The 23323-nt window shown below is 46.9% G+C and overlaps 1 protein-coding gene across 5 annotated transcripts in view; it reads right to left on the bottom strand.

Moving 5' to 3' along the window:
• The window catches only part of LOC140396939 (methylcytosine dioxygenase tet3-like), a 532260-nt gene that overhangs the window by 96228 nt on the left and 412709 nt on the right, over positions 1-23323 (bottom strand). For all 5 annotated transcript variants that reach the window (XM_072485882.1, XM_072485885.1, XM_072485884.1 and 2 more), the window contains one exon: positions 4330-4420. In XM_072485882.1, coding sequence (XP_072341983.1) covers positions 4330-4420 — 91 coding nt within the window. The remainder of the gene's footprint in view (positions 1-4329; positions 4421-23323) is intronic.

Below are 23323 nucleotides of genomic sequence, written 5' to 3' on the forward strand. Positions count from 1 at the left end.
GGAATTCTGCAGCCATTTGCTGGCAGCAGGATTCTCTGGTCCCTCCCAACAGCACAACTCCATCTGCATCATGGGGTGGCTTCAATGGGAATTTGCGACAGGGGCAGAGAATCCCTCTGTCAGAGAACACTTCTTGCCACCGAGAGGCTGGGAGACAGGCCGAATCCTGCCCCATAGGGGCATGGTAGTACCACTACTGACTGAGCCCTAAAGGACATAGCTGCTAGATTGGGTTTGCAGCAGGTTGTTAAGGAAACAACATGACGGAAGTCTTGACCCTGCCCTCACCAATCTATCTGTCACAGATGCATTGGTAGGAGTGACCACCACATAGACCTTGTGGAGATCGAACCCGAGTCCTCAGTGCCGTAGGCAGCAGTGCTAACCACTGCGCCACCATGCTGTCCTCCTTCAACCTATTAATAATTAAATATTGGTCTATCTCCTCCTTAAATTTATTCAATGTCCCAGCATCCACCGGACACTGGGGTAGTAAATTCTACAGATTCACAGAACTTTGGGAGAAGTAATTTCTCCTCATCTCTGTTTTACATCTGCTCCCATTATCCTAAAACTGTGACCTCTCGTTCTAGATTGCCCCATCCATTTCACGTCTACTTTGTCAATACCTTTTATCATCTTAGATCTCCTCTCATTCTTCTAAACTCGAGAGAGTATAGACTTAAACTGCTCAATCTGTCTTTATAAGACAAACCCCTCGGGTGGGATTTTCTGATCATGAGGCTAAGTGTTGACGCCGTCGTAAACGCTGTCGCATTTCTCGACGGCATCAATATGGCCTCAGGAGCAGCGATTCTGACCCCTACAGAGGGTCAGCACGGCACTGGAGCAACCCACGCCGCTCTAGCTGCCGATCCTGGCGTCAGATGGGCGCGGCGGGTCAGTGCATGCGCAGTGGCTCCTTTCACTGCGCCGGCCTCGACGCAACATGGCGTAGGGCTACTGGCCGGCGTGGAACAAAAGACGCCCCCAGCCCGAGAGGCCGGCCCGCTGATCAGTAGGCCCCAATCGTGGGCCAGGCCACAGCGGAGTTACCCCCCCCACGGGGCAGACCCCCCCACACACCTGGCTTCCCCCAGATGCATGTATGCCGAGGTACCGCCGGGTAAGAGCAAGCGTGGACGGCGCCAGCGGGACTCGGAATTTTTGCGCGGCGGCTCAGCCCATCCCAGGCTGAGAATCGCCGGGGGGCTGCACCCAATGGCTCCGATTCTCCGGAGAATCGGCGGACCACCGTCGGGGCGGCATCGCGCGATTTGCACCCGTCCCGGCGATTCTCCGGCCCGGCCTGGGCTGAGAGAATCCCGCCTCTCATCTCTGAAATCAATCTGGTGAACCGGCTCTGAACTGCCTCCAATACAACCTCATCCCTCCTCAAATAAGTGGACCAAAACTGTACACAATACTCCAGGTGCGGTCTCACCAATGTCTTGTACATTTGCAGCAACACTTCCCTACTTTTGTACACTATTACTTGAGCTATAAATACCAAATTTCTTTTCAAAAAAAACTTAGAGTACCCAATTCTTTTTTTTTCCAATTAAGAGGCAATTTCGCGTGGCCAATCCAGCTATCCTGCAAATTTTTGGGGGTTGTGGGACACGGGTAGAATAATGTGCAAACTCCACACGGACAGGAAGGCATCAGTGCCGGCGGGGGCACGCTGCACTGGAAAACGGGCGCGGCGGCGGTGGGATCCTTCATTCTGGCAGCCGGTCAATGGGATTTCGATTGTGGCCATCCATGCCTTCGGAAACCCACGGGCGTGGGTGCGCTGCTGGCGAAGCGGGTTGCTTTGGGATAGATTGTGGAAATGTGAAATAATGTGGGGATGATGATTGATGTGGGGTACAGAGTGGAAATGGGAATTGTTGTGGAATACAGTGCAGGGCTGTGGAAGGGGCAGCACGGTAGCATTGTGGATAGCACAATTGCTTCACAGCTCCAGGGTCCCAGGTTCGATTCCGGCTTGGGTCACTGTCTGTGCGGAGTCTGCACATCCTCCCCGTGTGTGCGTGGGTTTCCTCCGGGTGCTCCGGTTTCCTCCCACAGTCCAAAGATGTGCAGGTTAGGTGGATTGGCCATGATCAATTGCCCTTGGTGTCCAAAATTGCCCTTGGTGTTGGGTGAGGTTGCTGGGTTGTGGGGATAGGGTGAAGGTGATGACCATGGGTGGGGTGCTCTTTCCAAGAGCCGGTGCAGACTCATTGGGCCGAATGGCCTCCTTCTGCACTGTAAATTCTATGATATCTATGATGATGTGGGATACAGTGGGGGATGGGGATTGGTGTGAGACACAGAGTGGGAATGGAATGATGTAGGAGAGAGTGTATGAATTAGGATAGATGTGGAATACGATGTGAGGATTGTTATTGATGTGAGATACAGTGCGGGAATGGGAAAGATCTGGTATACAGACTGGGAATGGGGATTGATGTAGGATACAGTGTGGGGATTGGGATTGATGTGCGACACAGTGTGTCGATTGTGATTGATGTGTGATTCAGAACAGGAATGGGAAGGTGTGGGATACAGTGTGGGGATTGCGATTGATGTGGGACTCAATGCGGGAATGGGAGGATGTGGGATACAGAGTGGGAATGGCGACTGATGTGGGATACAGTGGGGATTGGGATTGATGTAGGATAGAGTGCGGGAACAGGGATTGATGTGGGATCAGAGTGGGAAGGGGAAGAATGTGGGATAAAGAGTGGAACTGGCGATTCATGTAAGATACAATGCGTGGTTTGGGATTGATGAGGGATAAAGTGCAGGAATGGGGATTGATGGGAGATACGATGTGAGGATGTCTTTCCTTTTCCCCTCATGGTAATATATAATCTCTGTGTATGAACCTTCTCGTATTTGAAGGCCTACCATTGTTTAATTGGACTTTTAGCTCCCAATTTTAGATTTAATCGTTGTGGGTCAGATCCTTCATCAACACACCTGAATTGGCACTCATCCAGTTAAATATTCTTACTTTTGTTTGCACTTTGTTCTTTCCCATAATTATTTTATAATTTGATGATATTACAATAAGTTCATGAGATATAGGAGCAGAATTAGGCCATTCAGCCCATCGAGTCTAATATGTTCCTCATCTGCTACCTCCAATGTTACAGTCCAAGAGCTGGAATGCGAAATCAGCCAGAGCATCTCCTCCCTGGAACACTTGACCTAGGAGCGGGAGTAGGCAATTTAGCCATTTAACCTCCAATTTAGATCTCAATGTGATCATGGCTGATCCCATCCTGGCCTCAACTCCACCGTCCTGCCCATTCTCCATAACCCTTCAACCCATTACCAATGAAAAATCTGTCTTTAAAAATTTTTTTTTTTTACAGTACCCAATTTTTTTTCTCCCAATTAAATGTCATTTTAGCATGGCCAATCCACCTAACCTGCACATCTTTGGGTTGTGGGGTTAAACCCACACAGACATGGGGAGAATGTGCAAACTCCACACGGACAGTGACCCAGAGCCAGGATTCGAACCTGGGTCCTCAGCGCTGCAGTTCCACTGTGCCACATGCCGTCCCCTCCAATTAAAAATCTGCTTAACTCCTCCTTAAATTTATTCACTGTCCCTGTATCCATCGCACTCTGTGGTAGCGAGTTCCACAGATTCACAACCCTTTGGGAGAAGTAGTTTCTCCTCAAATCTGTTTTAAATTTGCTGCCTCTTATTCTAAGACTGTGACATCTCGTTTTAGAATGCCCCACAAGAGGAAGCATCAACTCCACATCTACTTCATCCATACCTTTTAGCATCTTGTATACCTCAATTAGATCTCCCCTCATTCTTCTAAAATCTAGAAAGTATAGCCTAAACTGTTCAATCTCTCCTCATACGACAAACCCCTCATCTCTGGAATCAATTTAGTGAACCTCCTCTGAACTGCCTCCAATGCCACTACATCTTTCCTCAAATTGTCCTTTGTCTTTTGCCCTTGACTGCATATACTCTCCAGGGCTAGTGTAGATTATTTGATCAATGATACCATCCCCTCCTTTATCCTTCCCTTTTTGAGCCAGATCCCTTATTTTGATTACATCATAAGCTCATGTGGTGACTTGTGCCTGCACCTCATCAACATTATTTACCATGCTTTGTGTATTTTCATGCATGCACTGCAAACTCATCTTACACTACCTCAGATTTGTCCCATCTGATAGTAACTATTTCTGAATGATACTATACCTAATATCATTTGCTTATTTGAGTTATCTGTAAACCTTGTTTCTACTCTGGAATTTTTCATCATGCCCATTTCCAAAAAGAATAGAAATTTGTTGTTAACATACCTTTCTTCCATTGTGTCTCGAATTGCTGCCACAGTGGGTCCAGAGCCAAGATGTGTATAGTATGGACCTTCATCTTTTTCTATGATTTGCTCTGCAATAAAAAATAAAACAGACAGGAAATAAGTGAACTATTTTGATCTCTACTTATCAAGGCAATGCATAATACAGAATCAGGAATGCCATTCAAATCATGGCGACAAAGTTTTGGATTTTCAGTTGTACTGAATCTGTGGCCAGGAGTTTGAGGCCCCGCCCGCCCATTGGAATATTATGATTCCAACAAAGTAATTGGCAATTTAAATGGTCCACTGCACCTGCCATGGGGTGACATGCTAGGCAGGGCCTATGAGTTTCAAAATTTAAATCCATAATAAGGCAGCACATTGGAATGACACTGAAACTAAAGTCATTGATCACCGAGCTCTTGAATATTGTAGATGAGGGAAAACAATCATATCCCACTACCTAAATATCCTTGCTTTCCCTCTCTTGGGCTACAGGAACTTAGTTCCTTACAAAAAGCAGCACAAATTTAACCAGGCCAATTAGTGCCCCAGCAGCCTGCTTTCGATCATCAGAAATTGATGGAGGGGGTAATCAACAATCAAGCCACATTTACTCAGCAATAGCTTTCTCACAAACACTCAGTTTGGGTTTCGCCAGGGCAACTTAGTTCCTAACTTCATTACAGCCTTGGTCCAAACATAGACAAAAGAGCTGAATTCAAGAGGTGAGGCGAGAGTGACCTCCCTTGACATCAAGAAAGCAGAACATTTTTCTAATTCTTCATTGAGCTTGCAATGAGACTGATTGGGTGTGTACAAATTCAGATAATGGAGTCCATATAGTAAAGGCTTCAAAAAATGTTTCAGTTTCACCACTTGAACAGTAATGTGAATTGAGCAGAACAGATCATCCACCCTTTATAAAGTCCACCGGATTTCCAATTTCCATTCCGTTGAGTTCAATGAGATAGAAGGAAAATTAGCTACATTCTCCAACAGGCTGTTGATTGTCCTGCCAAATTACCACACAATAAAGATGCAAGTCTATTCCACTGAGTTGGGTGAGGTACTTCAGCTCTTCATTCAGATTTTATGTTGAACTTTTCAAATACAATTCTCCTTTTCAATATCCAATTCTCCTTCATCCAGAGACATGAAAGAAAGACTAATCATCTTCCGGAAGCACTTATTACACCCCACCATACTGACAGCTTCAATGCCCAAACCATCTTTGAAACCTTATTCCCATATGATTGAATGTTTAGGATATACGTGGCCTACAGGGCTGAAGGCCAGACAGAGGAAAAAGATTGGTCATTGCGTGAGTCTCAGTGGCGGCTGCACAATTAACTGAGTGACCCAGTTAAAGTTCCAAATGCTAGCCACAGCAATTTGATTCTCAGAGGTATTTGGGCAAGATTTCGATGTCGACACTGGAATAGCTCAATTTTTAAAAATGTGGAGATTTTAGTGGAGATTTCAATTTTTACAAAAATCGCATTAAAAAAAACATAAAACAAAAAGGATAGCCATAGGTAACAATGTACAACAGGTACAGCACACAACAATAGTCAGTGCAAGAATGGGAACAAGTAATACCGAATAAATCAAGGATGAGATCCCCAAATATTCACTTTTATGGATACAGGACCTGTCTGCGTCAGAACGAGACAGAGGCAATATCAAAGACCTACATCGTACCTATAGCTACAAAACAAAATGACACAAGGAAGAAAACAATATCCCGAGAATCCCAGAGCTAAAGGAGAAATTGACTAACACTCACAACACAAATTCAACTGTTCTCCAGGCCCAGTCCAGAACAGGCAACCATGACATAACTACAGGATGATGAGGGAAAGATCAGCCACCAGCAAGCTACAAATCTAACCCAAGGTCTCCCGCAGAAAAGGATACATCTATCCAAGGAGCAACATGATTCTGACCACTGATCTCAGAGCCGAGCTTGTCCTAATCCAGCACCATCACCAAATAGAAACTCAGGAGAACCATCACACCCAGCAGTCAAAGAGGAAGAAATGATTGACTTGTCCCCAAAGTGGAGCCCCACAAATCCCAGTCCTCAACAGGAATACACACCGTCTGCCTGGGCCTGAAAAAGTAAAGGTGCAAAACAAAAAAAAGAAACTAACTCACATTGGGGGGATCTTCCTCGAACATAGTGAGGAAAGACCTGATCCTACCAACCCCTCCACCCCTTATCCCGCTGTGGCTCTGCTCATCTTCTCACCAAGCATACATTAGAATAAAGAGACTGTGTGCATATCCAGAACACAACATTCAACATAACATGATACAAACTTATTAGATTGGGATAACCAATGGTGCAGGTCATCAGCAAGTAAATATATTGACAACATCAACAGACAACAATTATCAGGGAGCAAAGTCCAGGAGACCAATTAAGATGCAAAGCCAATATCAGGATAATGACTTCTCCACCGGCGAACCAAGAAAGTAGAATCAAGGATAAAGCAAGATGAAAAACAGTGAGCAATCTTCAGGATCTTCCACAGATTCCAACGATCGAAGCACAAAACCTCATTGCGTCCAACATGCCGTCTCACTTGAACTCAGGCTGCCCACAACCTAAACTCCAACATGGGGTGGATGACGCGGCCAGCTCAGCCATCTCCAGCCCCTCGACCAATATCTCGAACATGACAACACTGGACATGGGATCGGGAGGCCAATCCCACCTCTGGCTTCGAAGACAGGGTTAAATGTGCTCCATCGACTGTGCTCTTTCTGCAGCAAGTGCCTCCATAGAAACACCTCACAACTCTTGAAATTGGGCATTGACGACCTGTACCACAGAGCCGAGACATTCAGATGGATTAATGTCACTAAGCAGCCATCATCTGTTGGTATGCATCCCACCCTTGGGGTAGGAAACCTTCCAAAAGTAGTTGTGTCACTGAAGGTAAGGCCCCACCCCAACTCCTTCCATCCACCATGGATCATCGAGGATTTAAGCATTTTCTCGCGACACAAAAGTGTCAAAACACTGACCAACCAATCTCGGAACATAATAAAAACTATGTAAACCAAGAAAAGACATAGAAGAAATGTGCACATGGATGAAAAACTATGTTAAAAGATGAGCAGAGCTGAAGTTCCCATACTCGCATTACGTGTAGTCCTCCAATACCTCGATTTTACCTCCCTTATTTTCAAACCTCTCCATGGCCTTGCCGCTAACTCTGCAACCTCCACCAGTCTGCAGTCCTCCGAGATCTCTGACCTCCTTCAATTTTGGTTGTACATTCCCAATATTAACTGTTCCAGTGTTGTTGGCCATGCTATCAGCTATCTTGACTCTATACTCTGAAGTTCTCAGAAGACATGGAAGCAGGATTAAACCATATGGCCTGGCAACTTACTCCACCATTCAATACAATCATGTTTGACCATGGGTTTCAACTCCAGCAGCCTACCCACTCCCCATATAGTGCCCATAAATATATCCCTTGGTTCGTGAAAGGTGAAAAATTTGTCCATCCCAGCCTTCAAATTATTCAACCACACAACATCCACAGCCCTCTGGGGTCAAGAATCCCAAAGATTCACGACCCTTTGAGTGAAATAATTTCTTTTTATTGCAGTCTGAAATTATTGACCCTTTATTCTGAGACTAGGACATTTTACGAAGTTTAAAACACTATAAATGCATGTTTTTATGAATGAAGAGTGATAAATTTTTAACATCATATGTGTCTGCGAAAAACTGATCTACATACCAATGGTGTTTATTTTAATTTAAAGTGTCAGGTCCCCGTGAATTCGTTTGAACTATTGTGCTGTAGTTGGAATAGGACTCTCAGCAACAATCCAGCACCCATGCAAATTGCCGTGGAAGGACGAGCAAGTGGACAAAACTGTGCAGCCGAGTAGATACAAGAATAGAGAAAGCAAGCATGAATGATGGTGTTGGTACAAAATGACGCTCATTGACTGTGAGGCTTCACTTTTAATCCTACAGACTGGTTAGGAGAGGACTGGTTGGGAAACTAGAAGGTTTTGACAACAAGGTAAATATTGTCAGTTGCTGTGAAGGGATCTTGTGGTTTACACAAAATTATTAAAGGCTCCAATAGAGTAGACATAGTGACTGTTGTCACTTGTAGGGAAGAGCAAAGTTAGACACCATCAATATAAGATGGTTACCAAGAATTAGATTTACATTTATGGTCACATGTACTGAGGTACAGTGTAAAGTATTGTTTTCTGTACAGTCTAGGCATGAAAACATAGAACATAAATATATGAGGATAAATGATGAAAATACATAACCATAGACAGTGGGTGAAGTATATGGGATATAGTGCTACAACTATAGAGACCATGGGCGGGATTCTCCCCTACCCGGCGGGGCGGGGGGTTCCGGCGTAATGGAGTGGCGGGAACCACTCCGGCGTCAGGCCGCCCCAAAGGTGCGGATGTCTCCGCCCCTTTAGGAGCCATGCCCTCACCTTGAGGGGCTGGGGTGGTTTCCGCTCTGCCGGCTGGCGGGAAAGGCCTTTGGCGCCACACCAGCCGGCGCCGAAAGGTCTTCGCCGGGCGACGCATGCGCGGGAGCGTCAGCGGCTGCTGATGTCATCCCCGCACATGCGCAGGGGAGGGGGTGTCTTCCGCCTCCGCCATAGTGAAGACCATAGCAAAGGTGAAAGAAAAGGAGTGCCCCCACGGCACAGGCCCGCCCGCGGATCAGTGGGCCCTGATCGCGGGCCAGGCCACCGTGGGGGCACCCCCCGGGGCCAGATCCCCCCCCCCCCCTCCCCAGGACCCAGGAGCCTGCCCGCGCCACCTTGTCCTGCCGTTCAAAAGGTGGTTTAATCCACGGCGGCGGGAGAGGGTTGACAGCGGCGGGACTTCAGCCCATCGCGGGCCGGAGAATCGCCGGGGGTGGGCCCGCCGACTGGCGCGGCACAATTCCTGCCCCCGCCAACCGGCATGGCGCGATTCCCGCCCCGCCGAATCTCTGTTAGCGGAGAATTCGGGTCACGGCCGGGGCAGGATTCACGCCAGCCCCCGCCGATTCTCTGATCCGGTGGGTGGTCGGAGAATCGCGCCCCATGCGTGGAAAGGTCAGTTCAGTCTATAAGATCAGTTCAGACTCTAAGAGGGCCATTCAGGAATCTGGACAGCAGGGAAGGAGCTGTTTTTGAATCTATTGGCGCGTGTTCTCAAACTTTTGTATCTTCTACCCGATGGAAGAGGTTGGTAGAGAGAATAACCTGGGTGGGAGAGAGCCGTCTTTGAATATGCTGCCCGCTTTCCCAAGGCAGCAGAAGGTGTAGATAGAGTCAATGGATGGGAGGCGGGCTCGCATGATAGACTGGGCTGTGCTCACGACTCTCTGTAGTTTCTTATTGCCTCTCTGACCCGGTTGATTACATGGAATGTGCGGGGGTTGAATGGGCCAGATAAACAGTTGTATGTTTTTGCACACTTGAGGAATTTGAAGGCGTATGTCGTGTTTCTTCAGGAGGCACACCTGAAGCTGGGAGATCAGACAAAGCTGAGGAAGTGTTGGGTGGGGCATGTGTTCCACTCGAGGTTGGACATGACCTTCCCGTGTTGTTTAGCTCTACGTAGCTTGAGGGGTGCCTGTGATTCTGCTGATGCCCACGGATTTCTTGCGGCGGGTATTAGGGAAGATTCCAGACCTGGACACGCACCAGCTGATAATGGAGGGGCGATTTTAACGCGGTTCTGGATCTGAGGCTGCACCGGTTGGTCCCAGGTCTTTGAAGGCTTTGACTATGGCGAGGGAGTTACAAAGAAACAAGAACAATATAGCGCAGGAACAGGCCCTTCGGCCCTCCAGGCCTGCGCCGATCACGTGTCCTATCTAGACCAACCACCATATCCTTTTATACCCCGTCTGTTCATGTGCCTATCCAGATAAGTCGAAAAATTAAGAGGGTTCATGGACCATATTGTGGGGCGGAGCAGACTCGTGGCATTTTGGGAGACCGGAGTCGAAGGAGTTCTCGTACTTTTCGCATGTGCACTGGGTGTACTCCCAAATTTACTTTTTTGTAATGGATAAGGCGCTGTTGGTGGGTGTAGCCAATTCAGAGTATTTGGCGATCGTGGTCTCTGACCACGCACCACACTGGGTGGATTTGAGGGAGGCACGGGGAGGCTCAGCAGCCGCAGTGGAGATTGGATGTAGGATTATAGAGGGTGAATGTGGCCATTTGAAGCTATGTAGAGCTAAACAACACGGGAAGGTCAGAGCCTCCATGCTGCGGGACGCACTTAAGGCCATAATAAGGGATGAATTCATCTTGGTTTGGGCGCACAGCTGGATGATGGAATGAGAGGAGCGTGCAAGGCTAGTGGATGAGATTTTGAGGGAGGACCGGAGGTACTCGGTTGTGCCAGAGGAGGGGCTATTAAAGAAGAGACAAAGGTTGCAGATGGAGTTTGGGTTGGTGTCCATGGGAAAGGCGGTAGGGCGATTGTGGAGGGTCAGAGGGACAGTATGTGAGTATGGGAAAAAAGATGTTGGTGCACCAACAGAGGAAGCAAGCAGCGATGAGGGAGATTAGAAGAGTCAGTGACGACAGAGGCAAAGTGATGTCGAACCCGGAGGGAGTGAATGGGGTATTTGAGACCTTTTTCAGAAGGTTGTATGAGTCAGAGTCTCCGCCTCGGAGGAGGGTATGAGGCGGTTCTAGGATGGGCTGGAGTTCCCGAGGGTGGAGGAGGAGAAGCTGCAGGGATTAGGGGCCGCGATTGGGCTGAGGGAGGTGATGGACTGTGTAGGTTCGATGCAGGTGGAGAAGGGTCCGGGGCCGGATGGGTTTCCAGCTGAGTTCTCAAAGTTTGGTACGGAGCTGGGGCCCCTACGGGTGGGGATGTATGAGTTGACGCTTAGGGGGATGCTTCCCTCACATTGTCGCAGGCATCCATTTCATTGATTTTAGTGAAGGATGAGGACGCGGAGCAGTACCACCTGATTTCACTGTTAAATGTGGTTGCGAAGTTGTTAGCGAAGGGATCGCGGATAGTGTGCCAGGGGTGACAGTAAGCACCAAACGGGGTTTGTGAAAGGGTGCAGATTGCTCAATTTTGTTATGATGCCCTCAAAGGGACAGGAGGTAGAAGTGGTGATGACAATGGACGCTGAAAAGGCTTGTGATGGGTCAAATGGGTGTATTTGTTGGAGATGGTTCAGGTTCAGGTTTGGGCAGGAATTCGTAGTCTGGATGTGGCTGCTGTACAGGGCATCGTTGGCTAGTGTCCGGACGAACAGAACAAGTTCAGAGTAATTTGAGCTATAATGGGGAATGAGGCAAAGGTGCTCGCCCTTCCCGCTGCTTTTTGCTCTGGCGATAGAGCTGTTGACAATGGTGCTCAGGGTGTCCAGGATTGGAGAGGGGTTGAAGAGGGATCGAGCAGGGAGGGGTCGAGCATAGGGTTTTGCTGTTATGCAGATGATCTTCTGAGATATCCTGGACCCAGTGGAGAGTGTCAATAGGATTTAGGAGATCCTGAGGGAATTTGGCAGTTTTGCTGGGTAGAAATTGAACATGGGGAAAAGCAAGGTGTTCCTGAGTAATTCCAGAGGGCAGGCGAGGAGGCTAGGGGAGTTGCCGTTCGGGTGGTAGACATCGGTATCTCGGGATACAGGTGGCACAGAGCTGGGTCCAGCAGCATAAATTGAATTTGGCGTGACTGATGGAGGGTATGAAATCGAACTTCAAGACGTTGGATCATAGATATCATAGAATTTACAGTGCAGAAGGAGGCCATTCGGCCCATCGAGTCTGCACCGGCTCTTGGAAAGAGCACCCTACCCAAGGTCAACACCTCCACCCTATCCCCATAACCCAGTAACCCCACCCAACACTAAGGGCAATTTTGGACACTGAGGGCAATTTATCATGGCCAATCCACCTAACCTGCACATCTTTGGACTGTGGGAGGAAACCGGAGCACCCGGAAGAAACCCACGCACACACGGGGAGGATGTGCAGACTCCACACAGACAGTGACCCAAGCCGGACTCGAACCTGGGACCCTGAAGCTGTTAAGCGATTGTGCTATCCACAATGCTACCGTGCTGCCCCTAGGATGTATTGCCTTTGTCATTGGCAGGGCGCATGCAGACACAACGGTGCTGCCCAAGTTCCTGTTCTTGAACCTCCCCATCTTTGTTCCCATGTCCTTTTTTAGGAATGTGACTATATTTTTTTTGAAGAGGGGGAGGAGGCTGACACTGCCGACATTGGGGAGGGGAGAGTGGCAGATATTTATGGAGAGCAGATGTAGAGGGAGAGCACTCCAGTGGAAGAGGTTAGGCGCAAAGGGAGGAGAGCTGAGGGCCGGGCTGTGGAAGGAAGCCTTGCGGATGGTGAATGTATCCTCGTCGTGTGTGAGATTAAGCCTCATCCAATTTAAGTGGTGCATATGGCCCACATGACGGTTGCGAGGGTGAGCCGGTTCTTTGAAAAGGAGGAGGATAGGTGTATACGGTGTGCAAGGGGGCTTGTGAATCATGTCCATATGTTCTTGGCATGTCCAAAGCTTGAGGGGGTTCTGGCAGAGCATCTCAGATATCATGGGCGTCATTCTCCGACCCCCCGCCGGGTCGGAGAATGGCCGTTGGCCCCCGTGAATCCTGCCCCCGCCCCCACCCAATCTCCGGTACCGGAGATTGGGCGGGGGCGGGAATCGGGCCGCACCGGTTGGCGGGACCCCCCGCTCAATTCTCCGGCCCGGATGGGCCGAAGTCCCGCCCAGAAACTGCCTGTCCCGCCGGCGTAAATCAAAGCTGGTATTTACCGGCGGGACCAGGCGGCGTGGGCGGGGTCCTGGGGGGGGGGGACGCGGGGCGATCTGACCCCGGGGGGTGCCCCCACGGTGGCCTGGCCCGCGATTGGGGCCCACCGATCCGCGGGCGGGCCTGTGCCGTGGGGGCACTCTTTCCCTTCCGCCTCCGCCACGGCCTCCACCATGGCGGAGGCGGAAGAGACTCTCCCCACTGCGCATGCACGGGAAACTGTCGGCGGCCACTGACGCTCCCGTGCATGCGCCGCATTTCCGCGCCAGCTGGCGGGTCACCAAACGCCATTTCCGCCAGCTGGCGGGGCAACAAACGCCATTTCCGCCAGCTGGCGGGGCAACAAACGCCATTTCCGCCAGCCGGCCTAGCCCCTCAATGTTGGGGCTCGGCCCCCAAAGATGCGGAGCATTCCGCACCTTTGGGCCGGCGCGATGCCCATCTGATTGGCGCCGGTAGATAGGTACTCTAATTGGACTGGGGCGAGCACAGTAAGAAGTCTTACAACACCAGGTTAAAGTCCAACAGGTTTGTTTCAAATCACTAGCTTTCGGAGCACTGCTCCTTCCTCAGGTGAATGAAGAGGTAGTTCCAAAAACATATATATAAACAAAGTCAAAGATGCAAGACGATACTTTGAATGCATGCATTTTCAGGTAATTAAGTCTTTACAGATCCAGTGAGAGGGGTAATCCCAGGTTAAAGAGGTGTGAATTGTCTGTGCTCACCCCAGTCCAACACCAGCATCTCCACATCATGAGAAAGTATAGGACCTGTTGTGCTTTCTTGGTCGTAGCGTCGATCATGATCATTTATTGCGTGTAAATTGTCTGGAAATAAAAACCTCCTTGCCAGTCCTCTGACACCACCTCTTCATCTCCAATAGGCTTCACTAAAGCACTTTGGGACGTCCTGTGACCGGGAAAGGTGCCACAGTAATGCAAGTCTTTCCGTCTGACTCTTTGCTCGGCGGCACTTGCCGATCCTTCTGGAACCTTCTCCGAACATTGCACAGACAATTCACACCTCTTTAACCTGGGATTACTCCTCTCTCTCGATCCGTGAAGACATAATTACTTGCAAATGCTCGCATTCAAAGTATCGTCTTGCACTCTTTGACTTTGTCTACATACATGTTTCTGGAACCTACCTCTTCATTCACCTGAGGAAGCAGCAGTGCTCCGAAAACTATTGATTCAAAACAAACCTGTTGGACTTTAACCTGGTGTTGTAAGACTTCTTACTGTGCTCGCCCCAGTCCAACACCGGCATCTCCACTTCTTAGAAAATGTAATTGGAAATTGCAGACTGCGATTCTACATGCAACTGTCCTTCGGATTCTGAGTTATACTGAGAGCAATTTGCTAAGTTACTTGTAACACTAACTGATATATTTTTTGATGGTTGGGCTGGTCAGATTCTTTGGCTGGAGATGAATCCCCCTGCCCCAATTTCACATTCCAGCACTTCATTTTGAAACAGCAAAGAATGTTTTACTAAATTTAAAAATGGCACAAAATATTAATTTTTAAAATTTTGAATAAATAATACTTTGTGAAAAATAATCAAAACCAAGTATGGTAGTTATAGACATTTTGTAGCAATAGTGATCAGCTTTTGTATTATTTTACTGTCTTCCGTAAAATGTTGGTCACCCAAATTGTTATCGTAACAAATAATGAATGAAATGGAAGCCGTTTGAACATTTCATTTTACTGCAGAAATACAGGCAAATAATGCATGTTTTATTTTAGGTATGATTTAAATTATGTGCCTACCATTGTGTTATGGTTCAGAATTCAGATTAATCACAATTATATTCAGACCATATTTGTGTGTGTTTGATCCAATTTGGCAGTCACCGTGACATTCACTGAAAACCAAAAGTTTTTGTCTAATGTGGTTTGAAAGGTTAGAGCATCTATTTACTGCCAAAGAATGAGGGGCAAGAGGAAAGACAAACCACAGTTGCAGCCTAAATTCTGAACACTGGTCGGTTAGAAACAGTCTATGCAGTTCTCTGCTTTTTCATGCACAGCACATCTTGCTGGCGATGTATCAAAAAGAAAGAAAAAGGCAGCTCAGCTGGAATCATAGGAGCACGGGGAATAGGATTAGAAGTAGGCCATTTGGCCCCTCAAGATGGCTCCATCATTTAGTTAGATCATGGCAAATCTTCTACCACAAAGTAATTTTCTCTCACTATTCCCATCTATGTCTCTAATATCTAGAAAGCCATTGATCTCTCTGACTGAGACGCCACAGGCCTCTGGGATCGCAAATTCCCTCTGAGTGAAGAAATTCCTCCTCATTTGAATTCTAAATGGTCTGCCGCTTATTCTGAGATTGTCCCATGTTCTAGACACTCCAGCTGGGCCAACATACTTCCTGCATCTACCCTGTCAAGCTAGAAGAATTTTTGTATGTTTCAATGAGATCACCTCTCATTCTTCTAAACTCGGGACAATACAGGTCCAATATTCTAAATATCTCCTGCAGGATAATCCCACCATCCCAGGGATCAGTCTGGTGAACCTTTGTTACACTCCTTCTGTGGCAGGATAATCCTTCCTTTGGCATGGAGACCTTACGCAATACATAATACTGTAGGTGCGGTTTCAGCAAGGCTTTAGAGAATTGTAGCAAGCCATCTTTACCCCCTGTACTCAATTGACCTGTCAAAATCAACTGTCAAAAATACCTTTCTTTTTTATTGATTCTTCCATGGGATGTGAGCACCACTGACAAGGCCAGAATTTGTTTCCCATCCCTAGTTGTCTTTGAACTGAGTGATTTTCAGGGCCATTTCAGAGGGTAGTTGAAAGTCAACCACATTGCTGTGTGCCTGAAGTCACATGCCGGTCAGGCTGGCAGATTTCCTTCCCCAAAAGACATTTGTGAACCAGATGGGTTTTACTGCAATTGATTACAGTTTCATGGTCATCATTACTGAGACGAGGTTTCAATCCCAAACTTTATTAATTGGATTAAAATTCCACAAGCTGCTGTAGTGTGACATTAACCCAACAGTTTAGCCTGGGCATCTAGATTGCTAGTCCATTGGTACCACTACACCACCATCTCCGTCTGTTCAAGGAACTGACAAATGTCAAGGCCTGTAAATGTCCAGCCCTTTAAATCTTTGAAAAAATGCCCAGAATTTTAAAATTAAATTGACATTAGACTGAGGACTTCCATTTCAGAATTACTGCTAATGACTGATTTCACAACCATCTATTATCACATTAGGGTGCATTACATTTCAGATAAGACAACCTCAAACCATTGTAGACTGTTTGATTTGGAACTTAATTCCAATGACACCGAGGTTATAAGGGATTATTGAATTAAGTGTTATTGTTATGTAATGGATTTTTAGGAATGAGTGATTTTTTTCAATATAGTGAATTCTACAAATTTTATTTTGTCAGAACTTTGTTTTACCTCATCCCTGCAAGGGTCCTGAGGGCTGTCCATGGTGGATACGGGGTGAGTTGGCACAGTAGCTTTAAGGGAAAAGAGTGGCATGCATAAGCTGGCATGAGTTGAAACTAGGTTGTCATAGAGGCTATAAAGGGCCATGGGTGTTCAGACAGGAGCAGAGATTGGCATGAAAGGTATGAGGGGGCTAAAGCTGCTGGTACTGGGTACCAGGTTGACATGTAGCATATGAGAGGATGTGGGGGTGGGTCGAGGGGACATAGGTTAGCATGGAGGCTATGAAGGATATTGGAAGTGGGATAAAGGGACAGGGTTGGCATAGGGTCTATAAAGAACCATGGGGATGTGTACAGGGTGGCATGGGTTGTCAGGGTAGCACAGTGGTTAGCACCGTTGCTTCACAGTGCCAGGGACCCGGGTTGGAGTCCTGACTTGGGTCACTGTCTGTGCGGGTCTGCACGTTCTCCCCGTGTCTGCATGGTTTTCCTCCGGGTTCCCCGGTTTCCTCCCACAAATCCCGAAAGATGTGCTTGTTAGGTGACTTGGACATTCTGAATTCTCCCTCAGTGTAGCCGAACAGGCGCCGTAGTGTGGCGGCACAGGGATTTTCACAGCAGCCTCATTGGAGTGTTAATGTAAGCCTTCTTGTGACTAATAAAGATGATTATTATTATGAGGTATGGGAGTATGTAGAAGATTGAAGGCAGGTGAGGACTGCGGGAATGTTGTATTTTGAATTTTTTTGGGACACAATTCTGGATGTTTATCGGAGCCAAGGCAATTGGTGAAGCTGAAACCAAGATGCAGAGCTTTTCGTTATCAAGACAGTTATTATCAATCTCACAGCTGTCCTCCCACTCCACTTCCAGATATGCCAGTTATCCCCTATTTATATGTGCTTAAAGAAAATTAATACCCATCGTCTGTTTCTCTTAACCGCAACAATATAATTTACAAGACGTTACAACTTGAGTCCCAAGGCAGATCTTCCGCAACTGGCAGCTTCCTCACTTCTTCTAAAGTTGCTTAAGTGAGTGAGAAAAAATGTGGCAGATAGCATACCATGTGGAGAAATGTGAGGTCATCCATTTTGGAAGGAAAAACAGAACGAGAGGATATTTCTTCAATGACGAGAGATGGGGAAGTTTTGAACTTGAGTGTCCTTGTTCATGAGTCTCTGAAAACTAACATGAACTACAACTATCAATTAAGAAGGGAGATGGCCTTTATTACAAAATAATTTGAATATTGAAGTAAAAATGTCTTACTGCAATTATATAGAGCCTTGTATTGTGTACAGTTTAATTAAGGAAAGATCTGTCACAGAGGGAGTCAACAAAGGTTCATCAAACTTGTGAATGGAATATGGGAATTGGTCTCATCAAATGTACAAAATTCTTACAGTGCTCAACAGGGTCAATGAAGGAAGGATTTTTCCTCTTGCAAGGGTGTCTAGAATCAAGGGACACAAGGGGCTGGCCATTTAGGATTGAGATGAGGAAGGTGGCGAACCTTTGGAATTCTCTGTCTATAGAAGCTAACTGTAGGGCTATAGAAGTTAAGTGATTGAGTATATTCAAGACTGAAATCAATGGTTTTCTACATATTAAAACATTAAGGGAAAGGGTACAGTGTAGGAAAATTATGTTGAAGCAAATTTAATTGATTTCATTGAATGGCAGGGGCTGCTCCTATTTCTTGTTTCCAGCCACTTGCCAGACCAGTTTAAACTCTGCCCAACGGCATGAGCAAATCTCCCTGTGAGGATATTGGTCCTGGTCTTACCAAGGCGAAACTTTCCTTTCTTGTCCCCCTGTCATCCAGGCAGAGACCAACAGATTACAAAGTGAGCAATCTGATTTTATTTAATAACCCAATGCTTAAGACACCTGAAATGAGCTAAAATTACATTCCTTTTTGATTGCTACCTTCTTTGGCTCTTTGCCACCCTTCTTGATTAATGGATCTTAATCTGAATAAATATCCAGTTTGAATTAGTCTTTTATACAGCATGAAAACAAAAACATTTTCCAATTGATTAAAGCCGAAAAAGATATAATTTCTATTTCCCTCTTCCTGCTCAGCACATGTTGCTGGCAAGATACATTTTTTTCCTTCCATTGTGCTCTATTTTCTTTGTAATTTCTGTTAAAATCAATGAATTTGAGCACACAACTGCACATATTGCCACACCTCAGCTCAAAAGAATTAGACGGAAGGGCTTTAAATTAACAAAAAAAAATTAGTTTCAACGAGCACATTACATAGTCTATATAAACTACGAATAGTATTTCTTTTTTTTAAATAATATTTTTATTAAGGTTTTGCAACAACACAATTTTTTTCCCCCTGACAAATAATAACCGCACCCCCCCCCCCCCGTAACAAAATAACGCAAATTCTCCCTGAGCACGATATATACATGGCAAGATGGTATATTTACATAGCTTTATACACTGGCTCTCGCCCATTCGTGCCAGTTTCCCCCACCCTCCATGTTATCCCCCGCTCATCCGTCCCCTCCAGCAATCTCTCGTTCCCCCCCTCCCCCCCCCCCCCCCCCCAGGGTTGCTGCTGCTGCCCGACCTTCCTCTAACGCTCCGCGAGGTATTCTAGGAACGGTTGCCACCGTCTGTAGAACCCTTGTGCAGACCCTCTCAAAGCAAACTTAATTCTCTCCAATTTTATGAACCCCGCCATGTCGTTTATCCAGGCCTGCAGGCTAGGGGGCTTCGCCTCCTTCCACAATAGCAAGACCCTTCGCTGGGCTACTAGGGACGCAAAGGCCAGAATTCCGGCCTCTTTCGCCTCCTGTACTCCCGGCTCATCCACTACTCCAAATATTACCCGGACTTTCACCACCTGAGATATTACTCCCGCCACTCCTCTCCAGAACCCCTCCAATGCCGGGCATGACCAAAACATATGGACATGGTTCGCCGGGCTCACTGAACATCTTTCACATCTATCCTCTATTCCAAAGAACCTACTCAGCCTCGCCCTCGTCAAATGCGGTCTGTGAACCACCTTAAATTGTATCAGACTGAGCCTGGCACACGAGGAGGAGGTATTAACCCTGCCCAGGGCATCAGCCCATAGCCCTTCCTCAATCTCCTCCCCCAGCTCCTCCTCCCATTTACCTTTCAATTCTTCTACTAGCGCTTCCCCCTCTTCTTTCATCTCTTGGTATATTTCCGACACCTTGCCCTCCCCGACCCATACCCCCGAGATCACCCTATTTTGAACTTCTTGTGCCGGGAGCAACGGAAATTCCCTCACCTGTTGCCTCACAAAAGCCCTCACCTGCATATATCTAAATGCGTTTCCCGGGGGTAACTCAAATTTCTCCTCCAGTGCCTCTAGGCTCGCAAATGTCCCGTCAATGAACAGGTCCCCCATTCTTCTAATCCCCGCCTGATGCCAGCCTTGGAACCCCCCGTCCATCTTCCCCGGGACAAACCGGTGGTACCCCTGATCGGGGACCACACCGATGCTCCCATTGCACCCCTGTGCCTTCTCCACTGGCCCCAGATTCTTAGCGTTGCCGCCACCACCGGGCTTGTGGTGTGTTTTGTCGGCGAGAGCGTCAGCGGTGCCGTTACCAACGCCCCCAGGCTCGTTCCTTTACAGGACGCCATCTCCATCCTCTTCCATGCTGCCCCCCCTCCCTCCATGACCCACTTGCGGATCATCGCCACGTTCGCTGCCCAGTAGTAATTCTCTAGCTTTGGCAAAGCCAACCCTCCTCGGTCCCTGTTGCGTTCCAAGAACCCTCTTCTAACCCTCGGTGTCTTATTTGCCCACACATACCCCATAATACTCCTACCTACTTTCTTGAAAAAGCCCTTGGTGATCACGATGGGGAGGCACTGAAACACGAACAAAAACCTCGGAAGGACCACCATTTTGACCGACTGCACCCTACCCGCCAGCGAGAGCGGGAGCATGTCCCATCTTTTAAAATCCTTCTCCATTTGCTCCACCAACCTCGTCAAATTCAGTTTATGTAGGGCCCCCCAACTTCTGGCCACCTGTATCCCCAGATACCGAAAACTCTTCTCCGCCCTCCTCAGCGGTTGGTCCCCTCTAGCTCTTTCTTGGTCCCCTGCCTGTAATACAAAAAGCTCACTCTTCCCTACATTAAGCTTGTAGCCCGAGAACTCCCCAAACTCCTTCAGAGTCTGCATGACCTCCACCATCCCCTCTATTGGGTCCGCCACGTATTGCAGCAGGTCATCCGCGTATAGCGATACCCGATGCTCCTCTCCCCCGCGGACTATTCCCCTCCATTTCTTGGACTCCCTAAGTGATATGGCCAAGGGTTTGCAAACAACAGGGGGGACAGGGGGCACCCCTGCCTCGTCCCTCGGTACAGCCGAAAGTACTCCGACCTCCGCCGGTTCGTCACTACACTCGCCACTACGAATAGTGTTTCGACCATTGAAAATCAGCAGTCATTGGCAGGTTCAGAAGAGAGAATTAAAAAGAGAACTCATAAAAGACAGGGACAGTGAATAAAGATAAATTCAGATGAAGTAAAGGGATTGCATATAACTGGAAATAAGGTTGAAAAGGAATTCTAGAAGGGTGAAAAATGATTCCCAATAATGGGAATAGGAACAAAGAAACACTTATTGACAAAAAAGGTCTGGAAAATTCATAAAATTTTGAACTCCCTGATCCTGTCAAAATGATTTAGATTTTTGTTTATAAAATCAATATCATATCCATTTATGCCCAACATAGAAGCATTATTAGTCATTTACAGTATAGAAAGAGACTATTTGGCCCATCAATTCTATGCCAGTTCTCCATGGAGCAATGCAGCCAGTGTCATTATCCATTATCCCTGTAACCCTGCAAGCTTAATTCCTTCAAATGTCAACCCTATTTCCATTTGAAATTATTCATTGTCTCTGCTTCCACCACCTTGTGGGCAGCGAGTTTCAGGTCATCCCTACTTTGTGTGTAAAGGTAATTCTCACATTCCCCTTGCATCTCTTGTCCAAAACCTTAAATCTAGGTCCTTAAGTCCTTGCACCATTAGCTAATGAGACATACTTATCTTATCTAAGTATGTCATAATCTAACACACCTCTATAAAATCTCCCCTCACTCTCCTTGGCTCCTAGGAGAACAACACCAACATCTTCAACCGAACCTGGCAGCTAATGTCCTCCACCCCTTTCTGGCCCAAATGTCCTCTGCACCCACTCAACGACACTCACATCCTTCATGAGGCAGAATACTGTAGATATGCCCTAATGAGATCTTTATAAAGGTTAAGCATGACTTACCTTCCTTTGTACTTAATCCTCTATTTATAAAGTCTGAGATGGTTAACCACCACTCAGTATGTCCTATCACCATCAAAGATCTATGCACATGTAACTCCAGGTTGCTCTAGTTTCCACACATTTTTCAAGTGTGCCATTAAGTCTATATTACCTCTTCATTTCTCTTCTGCCAAAATACATTACTTCATACTTATCGGCTGTAATTATACCTGCCCATCCTGCAAGCTTCTGCTGGGGTAGATTTGTAACATCTTCACTGTTAACCACTCCTCTAAGTTCAGACAAATTTTTAAATTTTACTCCATAATCCAATATCCAAGTCACATATACAGCAAAAAGAATAACAGTAATCCTGGAATTAACCGTCAGGGAATGCCATTGTCAACCATCCTCCAGTCTGAAGAATAACCATTTACCAGGACTCTGCTTTATGTCCCGAAGCCAATTTCTTAATCCAATTTGATACTCACCATGAGCCTCAGTTTTGTTAATCAGTCTTTTATTAGTATCTTGTCAAACACGTTCTTACAATCCATATGGACAACATCCACTGCATTCCCTTCATCAACCTTCTCTGTTACTTCATTTTAAAATTCAATTGCACTGGTCAAGAGCAATCTGCCTTTTATAAATTTGGGCCGGTTGTCCCAAATTAACTCACACCTCTCCAACTGCCTGTTGATTTTTCCCTCTATTGTGGCCTGCAGTTGTTAGGATTGTTAGGACTACACTTAGACCCTTTCATGAATAGGGGTGTGAGTTGCCATTCTTCAATCCACTGGCACCTCAGCCATACTGAGGGAAGATTGAAATATTTTGGCAAGTCCTTCCGTGATCTCCACTCCCAAATCTAGCAACCAAGGATGTAAGTCATCTGAACCAGGTGAGTTATCCACTCTAAGCACAGTGAGCTTCCTCTCAATTTTCACCCCATTCATAAATTCTACTATCTTCGCTTTTACCAATATGAATGTCGCCATAGTCCCAGAGGATCATGGGCTGCTCTCCCCTTTGAGAGAGAGTACCGACTCGTGGCGATTTAACCCGAAGGTCATCACACCTCAGGCGAGGGGCAAGATTGAGAAGGCAGGGCTTTCAAGGATAACCTCAGCCAGTAGGGGTACTGATCCCATGCTGATGGTGTTGCTCCATATCACGAACCAGCTGTCCAGCCAAATGAGCTAATCGACCTCCCTCTACCGAGATAGCCCTAGTAGGACACTCCACTTTTTACCTCCCGTTTACAAATTACATGCCAGCAGAAATTTTTTGGGTTCCTTTTATTTTTCATGCCATTCTATTCTCATATTCTCTCTTTGCCAGTCTTACTTCCTCTCTCAACCTGGTATTTGGGCTGGGGTTCTCGCTTAAATCATTCACACGACAGACAGCATAACTGTATATTTTTGTTTCATCATATTCTCTATTCTCCT

Source organism: Scyliorhinus torazame, chromosome 20, assembly GCF_047496885.1.
Source record: "Scyliorhinus torazame isolate Kashiwa2021f chromosome 20, sScyTor2.1, whole genome shotgun sequence".
Taxonomy (NCBI): Eukaryota; Metazoa; Chordata; class Chondrichthyes; order Carcharhiniformes; family Scyliorhinidae; genus Scyliorhinus; species Scyliorhinus torazame.